The 22977-nt window shown below is 46.3% G+C and overlaps 1 protein-coding gene across 2 annotated transcripts in view; it reads left to right on the top strand.

The window, feature by feature from the left end:
• The window catches only part of HELLS (helicase, lymphoid specific), a 549822-nt gene that overhangs the window by 420239 nt on the left and 106606 nt on the right, over positions 1-22977 (top strand). For both annotated transcript variants that reach the window (XM_069240496.1, XM_069240495.1), the window contains exon 19: positions 18911-19070. In XM_069240496.1, coding sequence (XP_069096597.1) covers positions 18911-19070 — 160 coding nt within the window. The remainder of the gene's footprint in view (positions 1-18910; positions 19071-22977) is intronic.

The following is a 22977-nucleotide window of genomic DNA, read 5'->3' as shown; positions in this document are numbered from 1 at the left end:
GGGGGGTTTTGTAGGGCACCGGGGGGGACACCAGTCCACACAGAAATTTCACCCTCAGCGGCGCGGGGGCGGCCGGGTGCAGTGTAGAAACAAGCGTCGGGTTCGCAATGTTAGTCTATGAGAGATCTCGGGATCTCTTCAGCGCTGCAGGCAGGCAAGGGGGGGATTCCTCGGGGAAACCTCCACTTGGGCAAGGGAGAGGGACTCCTGGGGGTCACTTCTCCAGTGAAAGTCCGGTCCTTCCGGTCCTGGGGGCTGCGGGTGCAGGGTCTCTCCCAGGCGTCGGGACTTTAGGTTCAAAGAGTCGCGGTCAGGGGAAGCCTCGGGATTCCCTCTGCAGGCGGCGCTGTGGGGGATCAGGGGGGACAGGTTTTGGTACTCACAGTATCAGAGTAGTCCTGGGGTCCCTCCTGAGGTGTTGGATCGCCACCAGCCGAGTCGGGGTCGCCGGGTGCAGTGTTGCAAGTCTCACGCTTCTTGCGGGGAGCTTGCAGGGTTCTTTAAAGCTGCTGGAAACAAAGTTGCAGCTTTTCTTGGAGCAGGTCCGCTGTCCTCGGGAGTTTCTTGTCTTTTCGAAGCAGGGGCAGTCCTCAGAGGATGTCGAGGTCGCTGGTCCCTTTGGAAGGCGTCGCTGGAGCAGGATCTTTGGAAGGCAGGAGACAGGCCGGTGAGTTTCTGGAGCCAAGGCAGTAGTTGTCTTCTGGTCTTCCTCTGCAGGGGTTTTCAGCTAGGCAGTCCTTCTTCTTGTTGTTGCAGGAATCTAATTTTCTAGGGTTCAGGGTAGCCCTTAAATACTAAATTTAAGGGCGTGTTTAGGTCTGGGGGGTTAGTAGCCAATGACTACTAGCCCTGAGGGTGGATACACCCTCTTTGTGCCTCCTCCCAAGGGGAGGGGGTCACAATCCTAACCCTATTGGGGGAATCCTCCATCTGCAAGATGGAGGATTTCTAAAAGTTAGAGTCACTTCAGCTCAGGACACCTTAGGGGCTGTCCTGACTGGCCAGTGACTCCTCCTTGTTGCTTTCTTTGTTCCCTCCAGCCTTGCCGCCAAAAGTGGGGGCCGTGGCCGGAGGGGGCGGGCAACTCCACTAAGCTGGAGTGCCCTGCTGGGCTGTGACAAAGGGGTGAGCCTTTGAGGCTCACCGCCAGGTGTCACAGCTCCTGCCTGGGGGAGGTGTTAGCATCTCCACCCAGTGCAGGCTTTGTTACTGGCCTCAGAGTGACCAAGGCACTCTCCCCATGGGGCCAGCAACATGTCTCTAGTGTGGCAGGCTGCTGGAACCAGTCAGCCTACACAGATAGTTGGTTAAGTTTCAGGGGGCACCTCTAAGGTGCCCTCTGGGGTGTATTTTACAATAAAATGTACACTGGCATCAGTGTGCATTTATTGTGCTGAGAAGTTTGATACCAAACTTCCCAGTCTTCAGTGTAGCCATTATGGTGCTGTGGAGTTCGTGTTTGACAGACTCCCAGACCATATACTCTTATGGCTACCCTGCACTTACAATGTCTAAGGTTTTGTTTAGACACTGTAGGGGTACCATGCTCATGCACTGGTACCCTCACCTATGGTATAGTGCACCCTGCCTTAGGGCTGTAAGGCCTGCTAGAGGGGTGTCTTACCTATACTGCATAGGCAGTGAGAGGCTGGCATGGCACCCTGAGGGGAGTGCCATGTCGACTTACTCATTTTGTTCTCACTAGCACACACAGGCTTGTAAGCAGTGTGTCTGTGCTGAGTGAGGGGTCTCTAGGGTGGCATAAGACATGCTGCAGCCCTTAGGGACCTTTCCTTGGCATCAGGGCCCTTGGTACTAGAAGTACCAGTTTACAAGGGACTTATCTGAATGCCAGGGTGTGCCAATTGTGGATACAATGGTACATTTTAGGTGAAGGAACACTGGTGCTGGGGCCTGGTTAGCAGGGTCCCAGCACGCTTCTCAGTCAAGTCAGCATCAGTATCAGGCAAAAAGTGGGGGGTAACTGCAACAGGGAGCCATTTCTTTACAAAAGCAAAGAGAGAACTGCCTGTTACACCAAAGGCACACTCCACTAGAAAGAAAGGTGCCATCATGGCCTTTCTAGGAAATATACCAATGACAGAAATCTGTAAGACAGCCACATGGTCTACGCCTCATACATTCACTAAACATTACTGTGTGGATGTGTTAACAACACAACAAGCCACAGTAGCACAAGCAGTATTTCAAACAACTTCAACTCCTACAGGCTAAACCACCGCTTTTGGGGAAATAACTGCTTACTAGTCTATGCACAGCATGTCTATCTGCAGCTACACATGCCATCGAATGGAAAATGTCACTTACCCAATGTACATCTGTTCGTGGCATGAGACGCTGCAGATTCACATGCACCCTCCCACCTCCCCGGGAGCCTGTAGCCGTTATAAGTTGATAAAAATAAAACTTGTACATTTGTAAATTTTTAAATATATCACTTTGTCACATTATGTACATACATACTTACTCCATTGCATGGGCACTATTACTATATACACAACTCCTACCTCACCCTCTGCGGGGAAAACAATCTAAGATGGAGTCGACGCCCATGCGCAATGGAGCCGAAAGGGGAGGAGTCCCTCGATCTCGTGACTCGAAAAGACTTCTTTGAAGAAAAACAACTTGTAACACTCCGAGCCCAACACTAGATGGCGGGATATGCACAGCATGTGAATGTGCAGCGTCTCATGCCACGAACAGATGTACACTGGGTACTTGACATTTTCCATATAAGTAAGTATGTATGTATGCAATGGCATCTAGTGTTGAGCTCAGTGTTACAAGTTGTTTTTCCTTCAGAGAAGCTTTTTCTATTCACAAGATCGAGTGACTCCTCTCGTTGATAGTGCGTCTGGGCGTCAAGTCCTTTGTTAGATTGTTTCCATGGTCTGGTTCGGATGTGTTTCCTCTTCCTCCTGTAGATCTTGGCTTGGTACTATCTGAACTTCTCTCTTCAGACCTCGGTGTAGTTTTCAATCACGTTTTCTCACTTTTATTCGATCCGATTGTAATTGACCGGGTCAATTAAACACCCTTTCGGGCGACTGCACCCTTCTTGGGCCTACTTCGACTCATGGTTGTCGAACAGTGTCAGTGTGATGGAGCAGACTCCATTTTGTTTTTGCCCTGGGTGTCACGGTAAGTTCCCATACACCAATCAACACTCGGTGTGCAACCTCTGTCTTTCTCCGAATCACAGAGAAGAAAGCTGTGAAGCGTGTTGATCCTTCTGCTCAAACTCTTAGGGATGAAAGAGCACGTCGGTTGGCGATGGCGTCCAAGTCATCAGCATACGCCTGACATTTACAGAGAAGAACATGCTCAAGCTGCAGTTTCCATCGCAGAATCTGGTTCGGAACGAGATTCGGATGGGTCAGGCAGTCGCATCCAGAGTGACAGTACGTAAGTACATCAGCCCCTCCCCATCACCCAAAGATAACCAAAAAGACTTTAGCACTGGCCTTGGGTCCACCACTGCTTGCTGGCCATGGTAGGACCTGAAAAACACATGCGGATGACCAACCTCTGGTTCGGTACCGAAAAGTGCATTTTGCACTGACCGAACAGTGTGCCGCACCTGTTTCGGGATAGTCGAAAAGCAGAGCCTTCCACCTCAGAGCCTAAAAAAACTGCCATTGATTTCAGAGTCGACATTCTCGGCCCGACTAAAACATTCCACCTCCAGACTTCAGGGGCTGATACCTGTGGGTGGAAAATATGCTCCAACTGTCGGAGTCTTTGGAAATCAGGCTCGTGGACGCTAAACCGCGCCAAATCCAGATATGCAAAGACACTGGAAGGGTTATTGCTTCTCCTCCTACAACAAAGAGAAAGTTATTTTTCCAAGAGACTTTAGAAGCTGGACCTCCACCTACTAAAATACTTAAGCATAAGGAAAAATTAAAGGCACTGGCACTCACTACCACATTCTCCTTTACTTATTGCTGCTCCTTCACCTAAACAATTTTCTCCACAATCAGCTAACTCTACACATGGGGATGATTTAGGTGATACTCATTACAACGTAGAACCATGGGATTTATGAGTTAGATCCCATACCTTCCATTGATCCTGATTTATACCCAGCTAGGCCATCTCCACCTGAAGACACCACTGCCTACAATCAGGTCATAGCTAGGGCAGCTGCATATCACAATGTGCAGTTGCATACAGATACCACTGAGGATGAATTATTTTTATTCAACACATTAACATCCACTCATAAGGAGAATAAATGTCTACCCATGCTCCCAGGCATGCTTAAAAATGCAGACCACATTTCCATTGAACCATTGAAGGCTAGAGTTATCACACCAAGGGTAGACAAAGTAGAAACCTGCACCTTCATATCAACTTTTCATTACACAATAATTGCCACCTGACTCTATAGTTGTCAGTGCAGCAAGGAAGAGGGCAACTAACCAATTCACAGGGGATGTTTCCCCAGAGAAGGAGAGTCGTAAGTTTGATGCTGCAGGGAAAAGAGTAGCAACTGAAGCTGCTAATCACTGGAGGATTGCACATTCTCCAGATCTGTTAGTCAGATACGATAGAGCTCGTTGGGATGAAATGGAGGTGTTCTTACAATACCTTCCGCCAGAAAAGGGCACAGCAGATAGTTACAGAGAGCCAGGCAATCTCTAATAACCAAATTTGATCTGCCTTAAATGCAGCAGACACAGCAGCAAGGGGTATCAACACCAGTGTGATTATTAGAAGGCACACATGCTTAAGAACTTCAGTGTTCAAACCTGAAATACAACAGGCAGTACTCAATATTCCTTTGATAAGCAACACGCATTTGGTCCAGATACAAATACAAGACTACATGACTGCATTAGATCTAAAAGATGCTTACTTCCTCATACCCATATATCCAGCACATAACACATTTCTAAGATTTGTGAAAATAGGCAAGCACTACCAGTTCAAAGTACCAACCTTTGGAGTAACATCAGCACCAAGGGTATTCATCAAATGCCTTGCAGTGGTTGCAGCATACCTTGGAAGGCAACATATACATAAAAGCCAGCACCATTCAAACCTGTCATCAGCACACACAGTACACAGTGGATACCCTACACAATCTAGGGTTCACAATCAATGACCAGAAATCTCCTCTGCAACCAACCCAAATACAACTACCCAAACCCACTGAGAATTCAAGCTTTTCACAATCTCATATCTCAACTACAGTACAATCGCACTTACACAGTAAGGTTTATCATGAAACTTTTAGGAATTATGGCATTCTGCATAGCAATAGTACCCAATGCATGTCTAAACATGAGACCCCTACAACAGTGTTTCGCAACAGTGGTTTTGGGAACAGGGTAAACATCACTATCTAGTGTTGGACCGCCAAACTTACTACTCTCTACAACGGTGAAATTACACCAACTTATCAAAAGGGTGGCCATTTCAGCACCCTGTGCCACTGACCATAATCACAATGATGCATCAATGATGGGTTGGGGAGCCCATCTCAACAACCTTACCATACAAGTGGAATGGGACTTAATTGAACACATTTCTCACATAAACCATTTGGAATTGCTAGCAGTGTTCCTAGCACTCAAAGCTTTCCAACCACAGATCATGCACAAAACAGTGTTTGATAAAGACTGACAACATGACCACAATGTATTATCTGCAAAAACCGGGCGGGGACTGACATCTCAATTGTCCCTTCTAGCACAGACAGTTTGGAAATGGGCGATTCACAATCACATTCAACTACTAGCAGAGTATATCCCAGGGATACACAACCAACTAGCAGACCTCTTCAGCAGTACACAGCAACAGATACACAAATAGGAGATTCAACAATACTGCCACATGTGGGGAACCCCCTTCCTAGACATCTTAGCAACAAGCAAAAACGCTAAATGCCCAAACTTCGCATTCAGGTACCCACACCCTCGATCCGAGAGCAGTGCTCTACGGATCAGTTGGTCAGGGATATTTGATTATGCTTTCACCCTGTCCCACTAATTCCATTTCTGATCAACAAGATCCATCACACTGATACTCATAGCTCCCACATGAGCACATCAACACTGTTATCCAACACTGTCGGATCTCTCTGTAGTTCCACATCACAAGCTTCCAAAACAGACCGGACCTATTGCCTCAAAACAAAGGTCAAATCAGTCATCCCTATCCCAGTGTCTCAACCTAGCAATTTGGCTCCCGAGGTCATAGAGTTTGGATATTTACAGCTTCCAACAGAATGTATGGAAATTGCAGCTTAATGGAAGAATTTTGTATATTACTGTCAACCTAAAAGCACTGATCCACTTAAAGCATCAGTACAGGATATTGTTTGTTTGCTTCCTGTACAAAAAGCCAGATCTTGCGTATTCATCTATTAAAATTCATTTAACAGCAATAGCTGCTTACCTCCAAAACAGACAGCATACTTCTCTCTTTAGGATCCCTGTCATGGACGGCGTTTAAAGAACTATTTCACCTATAGCTGCACCAGCTCCTACCTGGAATCTTAACATTGTGCTCACAAGGCTTATGGGTCCACCATTTGATCCCATGCATTCTTGCACTCTTCGATCTCTCTCATGGAAGGTTGCTTTCCTAGTAGCAATTACTTCCTTAAGAAGAGTTAGGTTCTTCTAAAGTGAAAGTTTGAATTTCACTTTCTTCCAAATTCACAAAAATAAAATAGTACTTAGGACAAACCCTAAATTGCTACTTAAAGTAGTTTAACCATTTCCATCAACCAGTGGAATTGCCAGTCTTCTTTCCACAGCCACATTCAGTTGCTGAGAACCCTTCACACACTTGTTGTTAAAAGAGCTCTCAAGTATTAGAACAAAGGAAATCCCTTGGATGCTTTGATTAACCAGTCGTCCAGATACAGGTATATGAAAATTGGATTTTTCCTGAAATGAGTTGCCGCCACCGCCATGCACTTGGAAAAGGTTCTGGGTGCAGACCTGAGACCGAATGGTAGGACCGTGTATTGTAAGTGATCTTGACCCACCACAAACCTCAGGAATTTCCGATGCTTCTTCGCAATGAGGATATGGAAATACGCACTGTGTAGATCCACTGAGCAAAGCCAGTCTCCTTGTTGAATCCGAGGATATATCTGGTGTAAGGCTAGCATCCTGAACTTTTCTTTTCGAACCCATTTGTTGGCAATTTTGAGGTCTATTATTTGCCTGAATATGCTCTTGTCCTTCTTTGGGATGAGAAAGTATTTGGAGTAAATACCCTTCCCCCGTTGGTTGAGGGGAACCACCTCCATTGCTCTCTTTTCGAGGAGGATGGAAACTTCCGCCTTTAAGAGGTCGAGGTGTGCAGTTGAGGGTTTTGGCGGGATAGCCGGAGGTGGTGTGGAAAACCTGAGACAATATCCATTCTGTACAAAGTTTAAGACCCAAGCGTCTGTTGTAATTCTTTACCACTCTACCAGGCAATTGGTGACTCTTCCCCCCCCACCGGAGTGGTTAACGAAGTTGGGGGGAGGAAATTCTCAGGGTTTTGAGGTGGTAGGTTGTCGGGTACTCTGAGTGGACTGATGGGTCGATCGTCCCCTCTGTGATTTACACAGAGGCTGGTAGGCTTGCTGGTACTGCTGGTGAGGCTTCGTAGGGACCCATTGAGGGGTTTGAACCCTCTGCGAGGTGTAGCGGCGATGGAAAGGACGGAAGGACCTACATTGCTCTTTAGGTTTGTCCAGTCCTACTGCTTTTAATGTGTCCACCTCAGCTTTCATCCTTGCCATTTCATCATCTGCGTGTGATCCAAATAATGTTGATCCTGAAAATGGCAGATTCATTATTCTTTGCTGCGCATCCGGCTTCAATTATGTAAGCCCCAGCCACGAATGTCTTCTCAGCGTCGCACTATGGCAGTAAGAATGAGCTGAAAGTAAAGACGCGTCCGCCGCTGCGCTTATGATCTGATTGGAGACCATAGCAGCTTCTTTGGCTATTTCTAGGAAGTACTCTGTGATCTCTCTGGAGATGCTCTGCGAACTGCAATATGGAACCCCACAAAGATCTTTCGTACCTGCCCAAAATGGCTGTGGCGCTTGCAGTCTTCATAGATGATGCAGCTGAACCGCAGACTTTACGGCCTGTCGAATCCAACCTTTTACTCTCCTTATCCGCGGGAGAGGTGGAAGACGGAGAGGTAGCGTGAGCTTTGCGAGCCGCCAAAATAACTACTGAGTCCGGTGGCGGGTCAGAACGCAAAAACACCGGATCCTGCTCAGGAGGTCGATATTTTTTCTGCAGTCTAGAAGGTGCAGGTCTTGTCATAGCCGGTGAGAGGAAAACCTCCATAGCGGGCTCTAAGAGGCAGAGGTACTAGGGGTAGTAATGGTCTGGCAGCTGTACGCTGTTGTAGAGTTTCAAAGATGACCAATGTAGATGGTGTAGGGGCGACCATCGGAATATTTAGTTTTGACGCGCCTCGGACCAGCACTTCATGGAAGGTGTTAATGTCATCCACCGCCGAGGACTGAGGTGGAGGAGAGTCCGATAAGGTAGGGGAGAAGTCTCTGGTGGAAGACCAAGACTCCCTCTCATTCTCCCTTGAACTTGATCTATGCCAAGATCTGCGGTGCGACCTTGAGCGGGATGAGTCATGGCCATGAAGTGAACGGTGGCGCGATGTAGAGCGCGGTCTAGTTGGGACATTAACTGGTACTTGAGGCACTGGAAGCGGTGCCGGTTTTGGTAACTCCTGACCAGTTGGCTGAGGTGACGTTGACAGTAGATCTGGAGGAGGAGAGGCATGCGGAGAAGCACAAGAAGAAGAGGGAAGCAGCACTACTGAATTGGGTTGCTCTGAGGACGAATAAATTATCCGTCTCGACGTCGACGCTGTGCGGGGTGTCGACCCATCACATCTACGTTTACCTTTCGACGTCGCCGATCTGCTTCTTGATGTTGTGCGTCTTGGGGTCTTCGACGTCGTGCGGTGCCTTGACGTCGAACGGCAACTCCTATACGACATCGAGCCAGACTTCGACTGCGAGGATATCGGCGCCGTACCTCCTCTCGACCGATGGCGTTTTTGTCCTGAAGAACGCCTCGTAGACCTTCCACGACCATTGGAGGCCGAGGTATGAGCCCTGGTGGAAGACCGACCTTCCCCTCGCTCAGAAGTCCCACTGGTTCCTTGGCGTCTTCTCTGCTCTCCCTTGAAGACAAATCTTCTCTGTCACGTAACGTGCGACTGGAGAATGTCTTGCAGATGTTGCAGGAGTCGGGAATATGTGAGGAAGGCAGACAAATGATACAGACCTCATGAGGATCTGTTTTGGCCTTCTTTCTGTCATATTTTGGGCATTTAGCAAATAAGGAAGGCATTTTTTGAGTAAAAAAAGCCTTAAATTCTTGTCAGAAAACTTCAAAATCCAGTAGAGAAAGATACAAGACGTCGAATGAAGCCTTTTTCTCAAAGTTTCTCTATATTTTTGAAGAAAAAACCCTAAAAAGGTTGAGCTCAATGCTCCAGGGTCCAGTCAGCAGGTGCTGGAAAAAAGAACTGAGGTAACTGCCTCTCTCTAAGCATGATGGGGTACTGGAGGACTGGCTGTTTATCTTTTTTCTTCATTACTAATGGCAGCCTATGGGCTACACTGCTCTGCAGTCCTTCATAGGTTTTTTTTTTCTGATATAAAGAGGATTGTGAAGGAATTTTTCTAAAAAAAAAATTACATTCATTTTTCAAGCATTTTAATGCTTTTACTTCAAGGAAAATCTGAATGAAGTTTGAACACTGTAGCCCTTCATATAGGCTGCATGGGAACATTCTTAAGTGACTTGGCAGGCCTTTCTGAAGTAAGGCGAACATGGACACTTAAGAAATTATATTGGAAAAAGTGCTCCGGGGTCCCCGCAGGCTGGCGGGGAATATTCAACACTTATGACTATCATGGAAATACCCCTACAAGAGAACTGGAGTTTCAGGTAAGAAACTATACCCTCTCCAACTCTGTGCCGCTCTCCAACTCTGTGCCGCTGCAGCGACCAGAACCTGCAGCACAGGCCCCACACTGCTGCAGCGTCTCAGAAGTCCTGCCACAGCGAGAGTCCAGAGTACCATGTCACAGACATTGGTGACACCCGACTCAGTCTCTGCCGCAGCACCTGTAGCCCAGTGACAAGAACACAACATCACAGAGTGAACGCCTCACATCTTGACCTGCTGGATTCGTTGATCCTGCCTTGTCGTAAGGAACAGATGCCTTGCAGCTGACGCTGCATGCCCTCTCCAGAAGCCGTAAGGAACTAATTCTGCACCGGCTCCAGCGACTCCTCACCTTTCCAACTCAGTGCAGCGTCTGTTTCCTCATTGTTTTCCAAAGTACTGTACCTGGGGTCCGGGCAACTCCACAACCGGCCCACACTCCCTTGTAAGTGGCATCAGTCTGTAAAACGACTCAGTCAAAACACTGTGGTAGCCCCAGTTGGAGCTATTGTGTTTCTCAGGGCTGTTCTAAGATTTCATCTTCGAAAATTCATATCTTTACTTGTGTATGTTGGATTTTTGTCATTTTGGTCTTGTTTTACTCAGATAAATATGGGCTATTTTTCTAAACTGGTGAGGAGTATGTTTGTGGTGTTTTCACTGTTACTGTTTGTGTACAAGTGCTTTTCAAATTGCCTCTGAGATTGAGATAAGCCTGACAGCTTGATCCAAGCTACCAAGGGATTGAGCAGGGTTATCTTAGATCTGTGGCTCCTTTACCCTGACTAGAGTGAGGGTCCCTACTTAAACAGGGTGCAAACCACTGCCAACTAGAGACCCCATTTCTAACACTCTGTATCCCAAGAGTTTTACCTCACATCTGCCTTAAACATTTTGCCATGGTCATATCCCAGATTCCATTTTCCTCTATCACAGTACTCTGTCACTAATTCTACGCTTAACTCCACCTTTCTCAGCTTACTGAAGTTTTTCTTCCACTGTATTCCCTTTTTTATTTGCGTGCCTCACATCTATCCCTCATCACTTTTTTTACTTTTTCATCTCTTCTCTCAGCCTTACTGTGTCACTGTTTATTCTTACCTCCATCATGTATTAGATAATGCCACCCCTCTCCTCTTTAGGGTTGAGCGCACAAGCTCTCCTTCCCTGTTGTAATCTCTCTTTGGGGTTTTAACCACGCCCATGTCACGCCTGTCACTTTCATTGGTTCGTGGGATTGCCTTTTAAAATCTGCTTGATTTCATTAGTGAAAGGCATGCATACGTCATGCCTTTTCTGGTGTTTAGCCTTCCTTGAGCGCACCGGCCAACTACTGAAAACATACGAGGCTCCATGTTTTCAGCATGGTTTCAGGATTACTTTATCTTTTTGTTTTCTGCGTAGTGTTTTCCATAGCGTAATCTCACACTTTTTTTTTGGGTTTTCAATTTGAGAGCGATCATGCTGCGTTTTACATAGCATGATTGCGCTTTCTTTTGTTGTTTGTTTTTCAATTTCTGTGGCAAGAAAACTCCGGTTAGGAGTTTACGACGCGAATAGCTGTAACTCGAACAAATGCGAGACCCGTTGCATTGCAAATGTTTGTTCTCTTGACATCCCTTTTTTGGCCTGATTGACATGTTTTCCCTCATGTTTCCATCTTTCTCTTCCATGTTGTCCTTTCAGTTTCTCTTAAAAAAAAATTGTTTCTTTGCTACTCTTGCTTTGTTTCCCTTTTTTCTTTATTTTTCTTCCTTGTCTTCTAATTCTTTGCCATTTCTCTTTTAATATCTGTATTTCCTCTTTATTTTACTTTTTCTCAATTTTATTTTTATTTACTCCCCTAAATTTTTGTTTCGTTGTGATAAAATCCTAAAACCAACAAGGCTTTGGAAACAACCAGTACTGTAAGCATGTGTAATATTGTCAAAGCATAAAATTGCTTTCCATTCAGTTTTCATTCACTATGCTTGCAAACACATTGAAAATATTCTCTACAATAGTTTATAGCACAAAAGTAACATATTTAACAATACAATCTGCTGCATGAGCCTTATGATATAATTTGCTTTTCACCAATCTCTTCTAGATACTACAGGCAATTAATCACACTGTCGATCTATATGAGGACAGAGTTGAAAATCATTTAATCTTCTGCCTTAAATCAAAATATCCAGCATTTATGGGCTTTAATCAGTGTTGTGCAAAAAAGTGTTTAATGTTGTCTTTGCCACCAAAAGTGCAATCACAATATTCTCCCCTTTTGTCCAGCCTAGCAGATCGCAGTAAATACAAAATTGAAGATGTAGTTTGCGTTTCAGTTCAGGATGCATTTATTCCAATTGGTTTTCAAACCAGATTTCTGCCTCAAAAACAAGGTAACCTGCCTGCACACTACCTGAACAGATCTTTAAAATCATTGTCTCCTGTTTAAAATGCTCATGCCGTTCTGAGTTTTCACTCCCCCAACTCAACTGGAATCCTTCCATTGTTCCTTTATCTAAAGCACTGTTAATATTTTAACATGTGCCAGACAGCTACCTAGCCATGCCTGTTCTTCATATTCAGGCCAGTCTTTAATAAATATTGCTGCATTTCTATGCAATTTTAGCTAGTACAACACTGGCCTCAGTCCAGTCCAATCTGTGATGGGAATACTGTTTAATACCAAAACAGTGCACTAAAAGGGTCGAGCCTTAACAAGTACTCAAGAACTGGTTTTCTATATTTTGTAGTTCCTGTAGGTTGCCCTGGCCACAGAGTTCGACTCCATATAAAGCAGCAGCCACTGCTTTCCACTTTTAAACTTGAAGTATTATGCTTATGGACTGACAACCTGTTTTCTGTTCAAATCTGAGCACTGTTCTCAGTTTGTAACAGGGTGGAAATTGCTTTGCTTATCTGTTATTTCCAATTAAATTGCCTTTATGAAATGTATACCCAAGTAATAAAAATAAGAGACATACTAATTCTTCACCATGGATCAAGGGGTTGAAAAGGCTTCATTATGGTAAGCCTTTGTTAATGTTAAAGGATACATATTTTACTCAGCAGTATAATATTAATCTGTGCAGTAATTTATGTATTGCATTTTTGTCATAAAAAGGACAATGGACTTCTCCCTATCCTAGACCTACGGTCCCTCAATCTCTTCCTCAAGGAGAAGTTCAAGATGAGGATTGATACACTGACTACCACCAATAAAGTCCGTTTTTACCCATGCTACCCGGCATGCTTAAACATGCCACTGATATTTTTAAAGAACTTGTTAGGTCTAGAGTTATCACCACAAAAGGAGATGAAAAAAATACAAGGCGGCACCTACAGACGCTATATTTATATCCTCATAAATCCCTCCTGACTCCATAGTAGTCAGCACAGCACAAAAACATGTTAACAGCCAATCAGCATGGGATACGTCGTCCCCCTGGTACGGTGAGCGAAAAAGCTAGATACAGTAGGCAAAAGGGTGGCTACACAAGCTGCCAATCATTGGTGTTTGCCAATTTGCAGGCACTCTTAGCACGGTACAACAGGGATTATAGGGATGAAATGGTTGGATCTTCTCCAGTACCTCTCAGAGGAACATCGGAAAAGGGCACAGGAGATAGATTGTGAGGGTTTGACCATCTCAAACAACTCCATTAGGTGTGCAATCGATGCTGCAGACATTGCAGCACGTGGTATTAATACTAGCTGTAAGGAAATGCCTCCTTGGCATGGTTACCCCCTGGCTTTTTGCCATTGCTGATGCCAAGTTATGATTTGAAAGTGTGCTGAGGCCTGCTAACCAGGCCCCAGCACCAGTGTTATTTCCCTAACCTGTACCTTTGTTTCCACCCTGGCATCCAGGTAAGTCCCTTGTAACTGGTACCCCTGGTTCCAAGGGTCCTGATGCCAAGGAATGTCGCTAAGGGCTGCAGCATGTCTTATGCCACCCTGAAGACCCCTCACTCAGCACAGACACTGCTTGCCAGCTTGTGTGTGCTGGTGGGGAGAAAATGACTAAGTCGACATGGCACTCCCCTCAGGGTGCCATGCCAACCTCACACTGCCTATGGCATAGGGAAGTCACCCCACTAGCAGGCCTTACAGCCCTAAGGCAGGGTGCACTATACCATAGGTGCATGAGCACTATGCCCCTACAGTGTCTAATCAAAACCTTAGACGTAAGTGCAGGGTAGGTAGCCATAAGAGTATATGGTCTGGGAGTCTGTCATGCACGAATTCCACAGCACCATAATGGCTACACTGAAAACTGGGAAGTTTGGTATCAAACTTCACAGCACAATAAATGCTCACTGATGCCAGTGTACATTTTATTGTAAAATACAACCCAGAGGGCATCTTAGAGATGCCCCCTGAAACAAGACCTGACTAGTTTTAGCAGCCTGCCACACACCAGACATGTTTCTGGCCACATAGGGAGAGTGCCTTTGTCACTCTGTGGCTAGTAACAAAGCCTGTACTGGGTGGAGGTGCTTCTCACCTCCCCCTGCAGGCACTGTAACACCTGGCGGTGAGCCTCAAAGGCTCACCCCCTTTGTTACAGCACCCCAGGGCACTCCAGCTAGTGGAGTTGCCCTCCCCCTCCGGCCACGGCCCCACTTTTGGCGGCAAGCCCGCAGGAGATAATGAGAAAAACAAGTTGTTGTCACTGGCCAGTCAGGACAGCCCCTAAGGTGTCCTGAGCGGAGGTGACTCTGACTTTTAGAAATCCTCCATCTTGCAGATGGAGGATTCCCCCAATAGGATTAGGGATGTGCCCCCCTCCCCTCCGGGAGGAGGCACAAAGAGGGTGTAGCCACCCTCAGGGCTAGTAGCCATTGGCTACTAACCCCCCAGACCTAAACACCCCCCTAAATTGGGTATTTAGGGGCTCCCAGAACCTAGCAAGATAGATTCCTGCAACCTAAGACGAAGGACTGCTGAGCTGAAAAGCCTGCAGAGAAGACGGAGACACCAACTGCTTTGGCCCCAGCTCTACCGGCCTGTCTCCCCACTTCAAGAAAAACAGCGACGCGTTCCACAGGGTCCAGCGACCTCTGAAGCCTTAGAGGACTACCCGGCATCTAAAAAAACCAAGAACTCCCGAGGACTTTGCACTCTGCACCCGACGCCCCCGGCTCGACTTGTGGAGAACCAACACTACAGGGAGGACTCACCGGCGACTGCGAGCCCGTGAGTAGCCAGTTGACCCCCCCCTGAGCCCCCATTGCGACGCCTGCAGAGGGAATCCAGAGGCTCCCACTGACCGCGACTGCCTGCTTCTAAGAACCCGACGCCTGGTAAGGACACTGCACCCCCAGGACCTGAAGGATCTGACCTCCAGTGCAGGAGCGACCCCCAGGTGGCCCTCTCCCTTGCCCAGGTGGTGGCTACCCCGAGGAGCCCCCCCCCCCTTGCCTTCCTGCTTCGCTGAAGAGACCCCTGGGTCTCCCATCGAACTACATTGCCCTGAACCCCCAACGGTGGGCTACCTTGGACCCAACTTTGAACCCTGTAGGTGGTTTACTTACCTGCAAAACTAACAAACACTTTCCTCCCCCAGGAACTGTTGAAAATTGCACTGTCCAGTTTTAAAATAGCTTATCGCCATTTGTGTGAAATCTGTATATGCTATTTTGCTAATTCAAAGTTACTAAGTGAAATACCTTTCATTTAAAGTATTGTTTATAAATCTTGAACCTGTGGTTCTTAAAATAAACTAAGAAAATATATTTTTCTATATAAAAACCTATTGGCCTGGAATTGTCTGAGTGCGTGTTCCTCATTTGCCTGTGTGTGTACAACAAATGCTTAACACTACCCTCTGATAAGCCTACTGCTCGATCACACTACCACAAAATCGAGCATTAGTATATTCTAATTTTGCCTCTATCAACCTCTAAGGGAAACCCTTGGACTGTGCACACTATCTCACTTTGAGATAGTATATACAGAGCCAACTTCCTACAGTCAGGTTGTGGGAAAAAATGGTATCTCAATTGAATGGTTGATGTGGCAATGTCAAACTTATTTTGGGAAGGAACTTAGGGTTTGTTTGAAGAACGACTGTGTAACTTGAAAAATGGTTCTTCTAAAGTTAGAGCTTGGAGTTCACTTACACGTCTTAGGAAAGAGATAGCTATTAAAAAGGCTACCTTCCATGAAAGAAATTGTAAAGGGCATGCATGCATAGGCTCAAAAGGTGGACCCACAAGCCTAGTAAGTAAAACATTAAGGTTTCAGAATAGTGCTGGGGTAACCCTGGGTGGAATGAGACTTTATAGATCTTCAATGAAGACTTTGATAACTTGAGTTCTAAATAAAGAGACCTGTTGTCTGTTTTGGAGATAAGCAGCTATAGCTGCTAAATGAAGACAATAGTTGAGTAAGCTTGCCTTTTGCAAATGCAGCAGATAGCAAACAATGACTTGGACTGAGGCTCTGAGTGGGTCAGTGTGTTTAGGTTAACAGTAGCATATAAAAGGTTTCCATTTTGCAGCATAACACTGCCTAGTTGTAGGTTTGTGTGCCTCTTTAAGAAAGCCCATACATTCTGGCAGAAGATTTAAATAACCCAACTGTATGACTTCAGGAGCCATATGGCATGGTTGAGCATTTTGGCATCTGGATGCCTGATCTGACCTTGACTGAGTAAGAAGGTCTGGCCTAATGGGGAGTTTCTTGTGAGGAACTTCAGACAGATCTACAAGTGTTCTGAACCAAGGCTGACGTGACCAAGTGGGAGCTACAAGGATCATTGTGAGGGGAGTTTGTCAGTTTGCGAACTAGACATTGTATGAGAGGGAGAGGTGGAAAAGCGCAAGCAAATATCCCGGACCAATTTATCCATAGAGCACTGCCCTTGGACTGAGGGTGTGGGTATCTGGACGCAAAGTTTTGGCATTTTGAATTTTCTGCAGTGGCAAAGAGATCTATTTGTGGCATTTCCCCACCTTTGAAAGTACTAGTGAAGGACTTGTGGGTGGAGTTCCCATTCGTGGACTTGTTGCTGAATCATGCTGAGGAGGTCTGCTAACAGGTAGTCCATTCCTGGGAGATATTCCACCACTAGGTGAATGTAGTGGTTAATTGCCCATTTCCATATTATCCTGACCAAGATGGGATAATTGAGAAGAAAGTTGTAAGGCTGTATCTGTAAAGGGTGGAGATTGGTTTCGAGAAAGTTGATCGTGAATCCTAGAGTATGAAAGAGGTGTATTGTGATTTGAGTGCGCCACTGACATTGTTGGTTTGTACTGGCTTTGATGAGCCAGTCATCCAAGTAGGGAGAAGACGTGGATTTGTCATCTGAGGTGTGCTGCAACTACTGCTAGACGTTTTGTGAAAAACCTGGAGGCCGTTGTTACCTTGAATGGTAGAACCTTGAACTTATGTTTTCCCGCAATGACAAATCTGAGGTACTTGTGGTGTGCTGGATGAATGGGAATATGAAAGTATGCGTCTTTCAGATCTAAAGCTGTCACGTAATCTCCTTATTGCAACAATGGAATGACATCTTGGAGAGTGACTATATGGAAATGCTCTGATCGAATGTAGAGGTTAAGTGGTCTGAGATCTAGAATAGGTCTGAAGTGACCCATCATCCTTTTGTATGAGGTAGCATAGGGCGTATACTCCTAACCCTTGCTGTGAAAGGGGAATAATTCTATAGACCCTTTGAGAAGAAGAGATTGTACCTCTGAGAAGAAAAATGTGTTGTAATAGTGTGAATGTGAGAGGGGATGTTTGGTGGATTAGAAATGGGCTCCAGACAGTAACCATATTAGATATTTAAGAGAACCAACTGGTCTGTGGTGATACTGGACCACTGTGGGTAGAAAATGTTTGTCTTCCCCCACCCCACCTACTGGAGAGGAGTGAGCTGGTGGAATTTATAAGTAGTCACTGGCGTGCAGTGGAGGCAGATCCTTTAGAGGTGGATGCCTTTGTTGTTTGCGCCTATGTATGAACCTCTGAAGGAGCCTCTAATATAGAAATAGGTGCCTTGCTTGCTTTGAGAGGTGGAAGGCTCAGTAGAGGATGGTTTGAAGCCACAAATAATTCTTGTTACTTAATAAGTCTTAAATGTAGACCTAGCATAGACCTCCATTAGGGTGCAGTTACCGGCTTACGCATCTTACCTGCAAAATGAACCCCAGCGGACAATTTCTAGAATTCCTGTGGTTAAGGCTTTTTATGGAAGGTGGTAAGTCATCTCTTCAAGAACGCCAACAGACCCTTCCTTATGACCTGAATTTTTTTCTTACACTGGTTATTGACTGCATTTTGAGCCATTACACACTTGCCTACTACAGTTCATCTTGTGAAAAGTGGCCTTTCTCATTTCAGTCACTTCAGTGAGCTGCGATTCCTACCGGTGGAGGAACATCTCATTTTGGTGGATAATTACAACCATAGGTTTCTCACCTTTTCTCTGTCCCCAGGCTCCAGACCAGATCCTGAAACTCAAAAAGCAGTTCTCCTGCTCACTGGAAGGTGGTACCGTGCAGCACCTCATAGTTTCATTCCACTCTGGAAGTGATGAACCACATAAAAAGGCCGCATATCAGCTCCACCCATGCATTGCCTTCATGAGGAGGGGACTTCAGAACTTATTATTTGAGCATTGTGCTAAAATAAGGAAAATTTACTATAAATAGTTCTGTACTAAATTAGTATGCATGTTAATAACGCTAGTTTAAAAAAAACTGGTAATTTAATCTGAATGATAATTTATGCATGTGCCTGTATGAAATTGATCACTGGAGTACTGTAGTTAAAAGGTATGTGACTTTATTCTGTTCCTATATGGTGTTTTCAAATTTCATCCTGATGTAGATTCCATGTATGTTTTGTAAACTAGATATATGTTTGTATTGATAACTTTACATGCAGAGCATATAGAATGAACACTTCTAGCATAGAGATTTATTTTAACATTCTCTGTCCTTAGAATCCACAGTGTGATCTTCAGGCTCAGGATAGGTGTCACAGAATTGGCCAGACAAAACCTGTTGTTGTTTATCGCTTTGTGACCGCAAATACTATCGACCAGAAAATAGTGGAAAGAGCTGCTGCCAAGAGAAAGCTAGAAAAGTTAGTTATTCATAAAAGTAAGTAAATTCTTTCACTCAAATGTAACCAACCAAATGTCTTTTTGCTGCGGCAGGGTGTGAGGGTATGGTATGCATTTTTCTGATGGATACTTAAAATTGCAGCTGCCTCACCTGCAAAATCCCCAGGTGCTAGACTGGACCTGTGTTTTTTTTTTTTTCAGCCATTCCGTTGCATGCTGGTAGGTGGCATTGTGTGGTTTCGCATCTGATCTGTCCCAGCGTGGAAGTGTCTTCAGGCCATCATATAAATGCCACCTCTGTGTTAACATTACCTCCTTTCTTCCTGTGCATTCTGACACTCGTTCAGAGCTTGCTCCCAGGCTTCTGTCACTTGACAGAATTTTTTATCTTACATTTTCCCAGTGAGCAAGGGACGTCACGTTTTGACTGCAGACAGATTTCAATTGACAGGGTCTGTATCTGATCTTGTTTCAGGATCCACCCCAACGGCGATGCCTAGTCAAACTCCTCAAACAGTGTTGAAGCCCACGCTGGTTCCCAGTGCTTAAATGCCAACGGAGACTTTATAGTAAGATCTTGGAGTTTTCTCAGACTTGGAAGCAAATCCAAAACAAACTCAAAGTTGCTCAGTTTCCAACCTCCGCCTCTATTGGGTTAAACTGTAATGTTCTCTTTACCACAACATTTATTATGATCATGATCCACGCGATGGTGGGGATGATAAATCCCAACTTCATGATGACAAACCTTGACACATTTCCTGATACTGACCTTACCTTTCCGTCAGGTCCCTCTATGCAATAGTGATTATCCGGGCAACAGAAGTATTTGACTTAAAGCTGCCAAGAGTAGAGGTGAAAACAAACCACCTCACTGAGATTTTGCTGCCTGGTAGACTTCAATAGGGCCACTTCTTCCCTTTAGTGAGGCACCCACTAAACCTCTCATGGGCACTTAAGCGAAGCCAGGTCCTTACCTTCCTCTCAACCGCCAAATAGTCAGGAGACCGCCCAGCTCCAGGGGCTCGCTCTTTCTTTCCTTCCTTCTGCAGTACTGTAGGCATGGTCACCCACCCCCTTTTTGCCTAGGGTTGATGTCAGCTTCAATTGGAAGTGTGCTGGGACTCTAACCAGGCCCCAGCACCAGTGTTCTTTCGCTAAAACTGTACCTCTATTTCCACAATTGGCACAGCCCTGGCACACAGTTAAGTCCCATTTCAAAGGTAACCCTGGTTCAAGGGCCCTGTGGCCAGGGAAGGTCCCTAAGGGCTGCCGCATGTATTATGCCACCCTTGTAACTCCTCACTCAGTACATGCACACTGCTTTGCAGCTTGTGTGTGCTAGTTGGGAGAAAAGACAGTCGACATGGCAGAGTGCATCACCCACAGACCACTGCCTGTGGCATAGGTAAGTCTCCCCTTTAGCAGGCCTTACAGCCCTAAAGCAGTGTGCACTATACCACAGGTGAGGGCATAGCTGCGTGAGCACTATGCCCCTACAGTGTGTAAGCCAAATCTTAGACATTGTAAGTGCAAGGTAGCCATACTAAGTATATGGTCTGTGAGTTTGTCATTAAAACCTCCACAGCACAATAATGGCTGCTCTGAATATTGGGAAATTTGGTATCCAACTTCTCAGCACAATAAACCCACACTGATGCCAGTGTGGGATTTATTGAAAAATGTACACAGTGGGCATCATAGAGATGCCCCCTGTATGTTAGCCCAACTGCTAGTCCAAGGCTGACCGGTCTGTGCTAGCCTGCCACTTCCAGACGAGTTTCTGAACACATGGGGTGAGTGCCTTTGTGCTGTCTGTGGTCAGAAACAAAGCCTGTCCTGGGTGAAGGAGGTTCACACCTCCCCCTGCATGAACTGTAACACCTGGTGGTGAGCCTTGAAGGCTCAAACCTGTTACAGTGCCCCAGGGCACTCCAGCTAGTGGAGATGCCCGCTCCCCGGACGAGCCCCCACTTTTGGCTGCAAGTCCAGATGGATAATAATAAAAACAAGGCAGAGTCACCCCCTCAGCCTAGACCACCCCAAAGGTGTCCGGAGATGAAGTGATCCCCTCCTTGAGAAATCCTCCATCTTTCTTTGGAGTATTAGGACCAATAGGGCTGTGCCCCCCCAACCCCAGAGGGAGTGGGCACAAGGAGGGTGTAGCCACTCCGAGGGACAGTAGCCAACACAACCCTAAATTTAGTATTAAAGGGTGACCCTGAACCCAGCTCTTCAGATTCCTGATGACCTCAAGAAAGGAGGACTGCTGAGCTGAAAACCCTGAGGAGAAGACAAGGAAGACAACAACTGACTCTGCCCCACCTCTACCGGCCTATTCCCTACTTTGAAAAGCTAAAAGCGAAGCAGCAACGCATTCTACAGGACCAGTGACCCCTGAAAAGCCTCCAAGGGACTGCCTGCATCACTGAGGACCAAGAAACTCCCTTGGACAGCGGACCTGTCCAAAAAGAAGACCAAGAAACCAACTTTAAAGGGACTCTCACCTCACTCCAAAAGTGAGTCCAACTAATCTGCACCCGATACCCCCGGCCCGTGTCCAGAGAAACCAACTATCTAGAGAGGACCCCCAGGTGACTCAAACGACATGTCCACCCTGGCCTGACCTTTCTGCACCCCCCACGACATCTGCAGAGGGAATCCCAAGGACCCCCCTGAAGATATCAGACGCCTGGAGAAGTACTGCACCTGCAGCCCCCAGGGCTGGGAGAAACAGACTACCGGTGCAGCAACGACCAGCAGGTAGCCCTCACCCTTGCCCAGTCGGTGGCCTGGCTGACAGGCGCCCCTGTGCCCTGCCTGCAGCACCTAAGTGACCCCTGGGTCCCTCAATAGAGTTCTATTGAGAACCCGGCACCCTGTTTGCACACTGCACCCGGCCGACTCCGTGCTGCTGAGGGTGTGGTTTTTGTCTCCTTGGGGCCCCTCCAGTACTCCTCCAAATACCCCCCCCCCCCCCCCCCCCCCCCCCCCGTTGTCTACTCTCCGATAACACGGGTACTTACCTGCAAGCAGACCGGAACCAGAGTACCCCATGTCTCCATAGGGGCCCATGTTATTTTTTCCTCCTGTTTGACCTCTGCACCTGGCCGGCCCTGTGTTGCTGGTGCTGGGTGTTTGGGGTTACCTTGAACCCCCAACGGTGGGCTACCCATGCCCCAGAGACTGAACCTGTAAGTGTGGTACTTACCTCAAACTGTACTTTCTCCAGTATTGGATCTTTCATAGATTCACATGCTTGAATCATCCATATCGTCTAGCTGGGAGCCTCACAAACTTCAAATACATATAGCAGTAAGTGTAACACAGTAGGCCCTAATGGCCCAACTAGGCACTGTTATAGCATATCCATGTTCTTTTTATGAAAAAGAACCAAACTTGAGCTACAGCCAATCAGGCGTCAACAGCCTCTAGAACACTCCCAACAGAGGCGGTTTCCCTCTGATTTTCTACCACACATCGTGTGAAGGGAGTGTCCCAGTTTATTCTTCTGACAGGATTATTTTCTCTCATAGAACCCAGCTGTGCAGTGGACAGTATGTCACAACAGACTTAGAAAGGACTTTTCAGAGACTGTGGCAGTTCTGGGAAGAAAAGACTTCATATTGATCCCCCCCACAAGAAGTGCATCTACTGCCTGCATCCAGATCACAAGGTGAGACTGTAAGATCTGTCGCACCTTCAGTCACAAAACCCTCAGACCGTGAGGGTAGGCTTCTGTTGTGGCTCCAAAAGCGGAAGACCAGGGAAAATCCTTCTTTGGATGAGAGAAGCCTCATCTCCCACTTCCCACTCTTTAAAAAGACCTGGAGAGAAGGGAAAACTACCTTCAGAGCCTCCAAGAATGATGGCTAGAAAGACAAAATATCACTGTGGAAAAACATAAGCCCCAGGACCCACCTAAAGCTCTCAAAAAAGGTTCA

This window comes from Pleurodeles waltl, chromosome 6 (assembly GCF_031143425.1).
Source record: "Pleurodeles waltl isolate 20211129_DDA chromosome 6, aPleWal1.hap1.20221129, whole genome shotgun sequence".
In the NCBI taxonomy this organism is placed as follows: Eukaryota; Metazoa; Chordata; class Amphibia; order Caudata; family Salamandridae; genus Pleurodeles; species Pleurodeles waltl.
The sequence above is the reverse complement of the archived record's forward strand: the minus strand, read 5'-3'. Positions and strand labels throughout refer to the sequence as shown.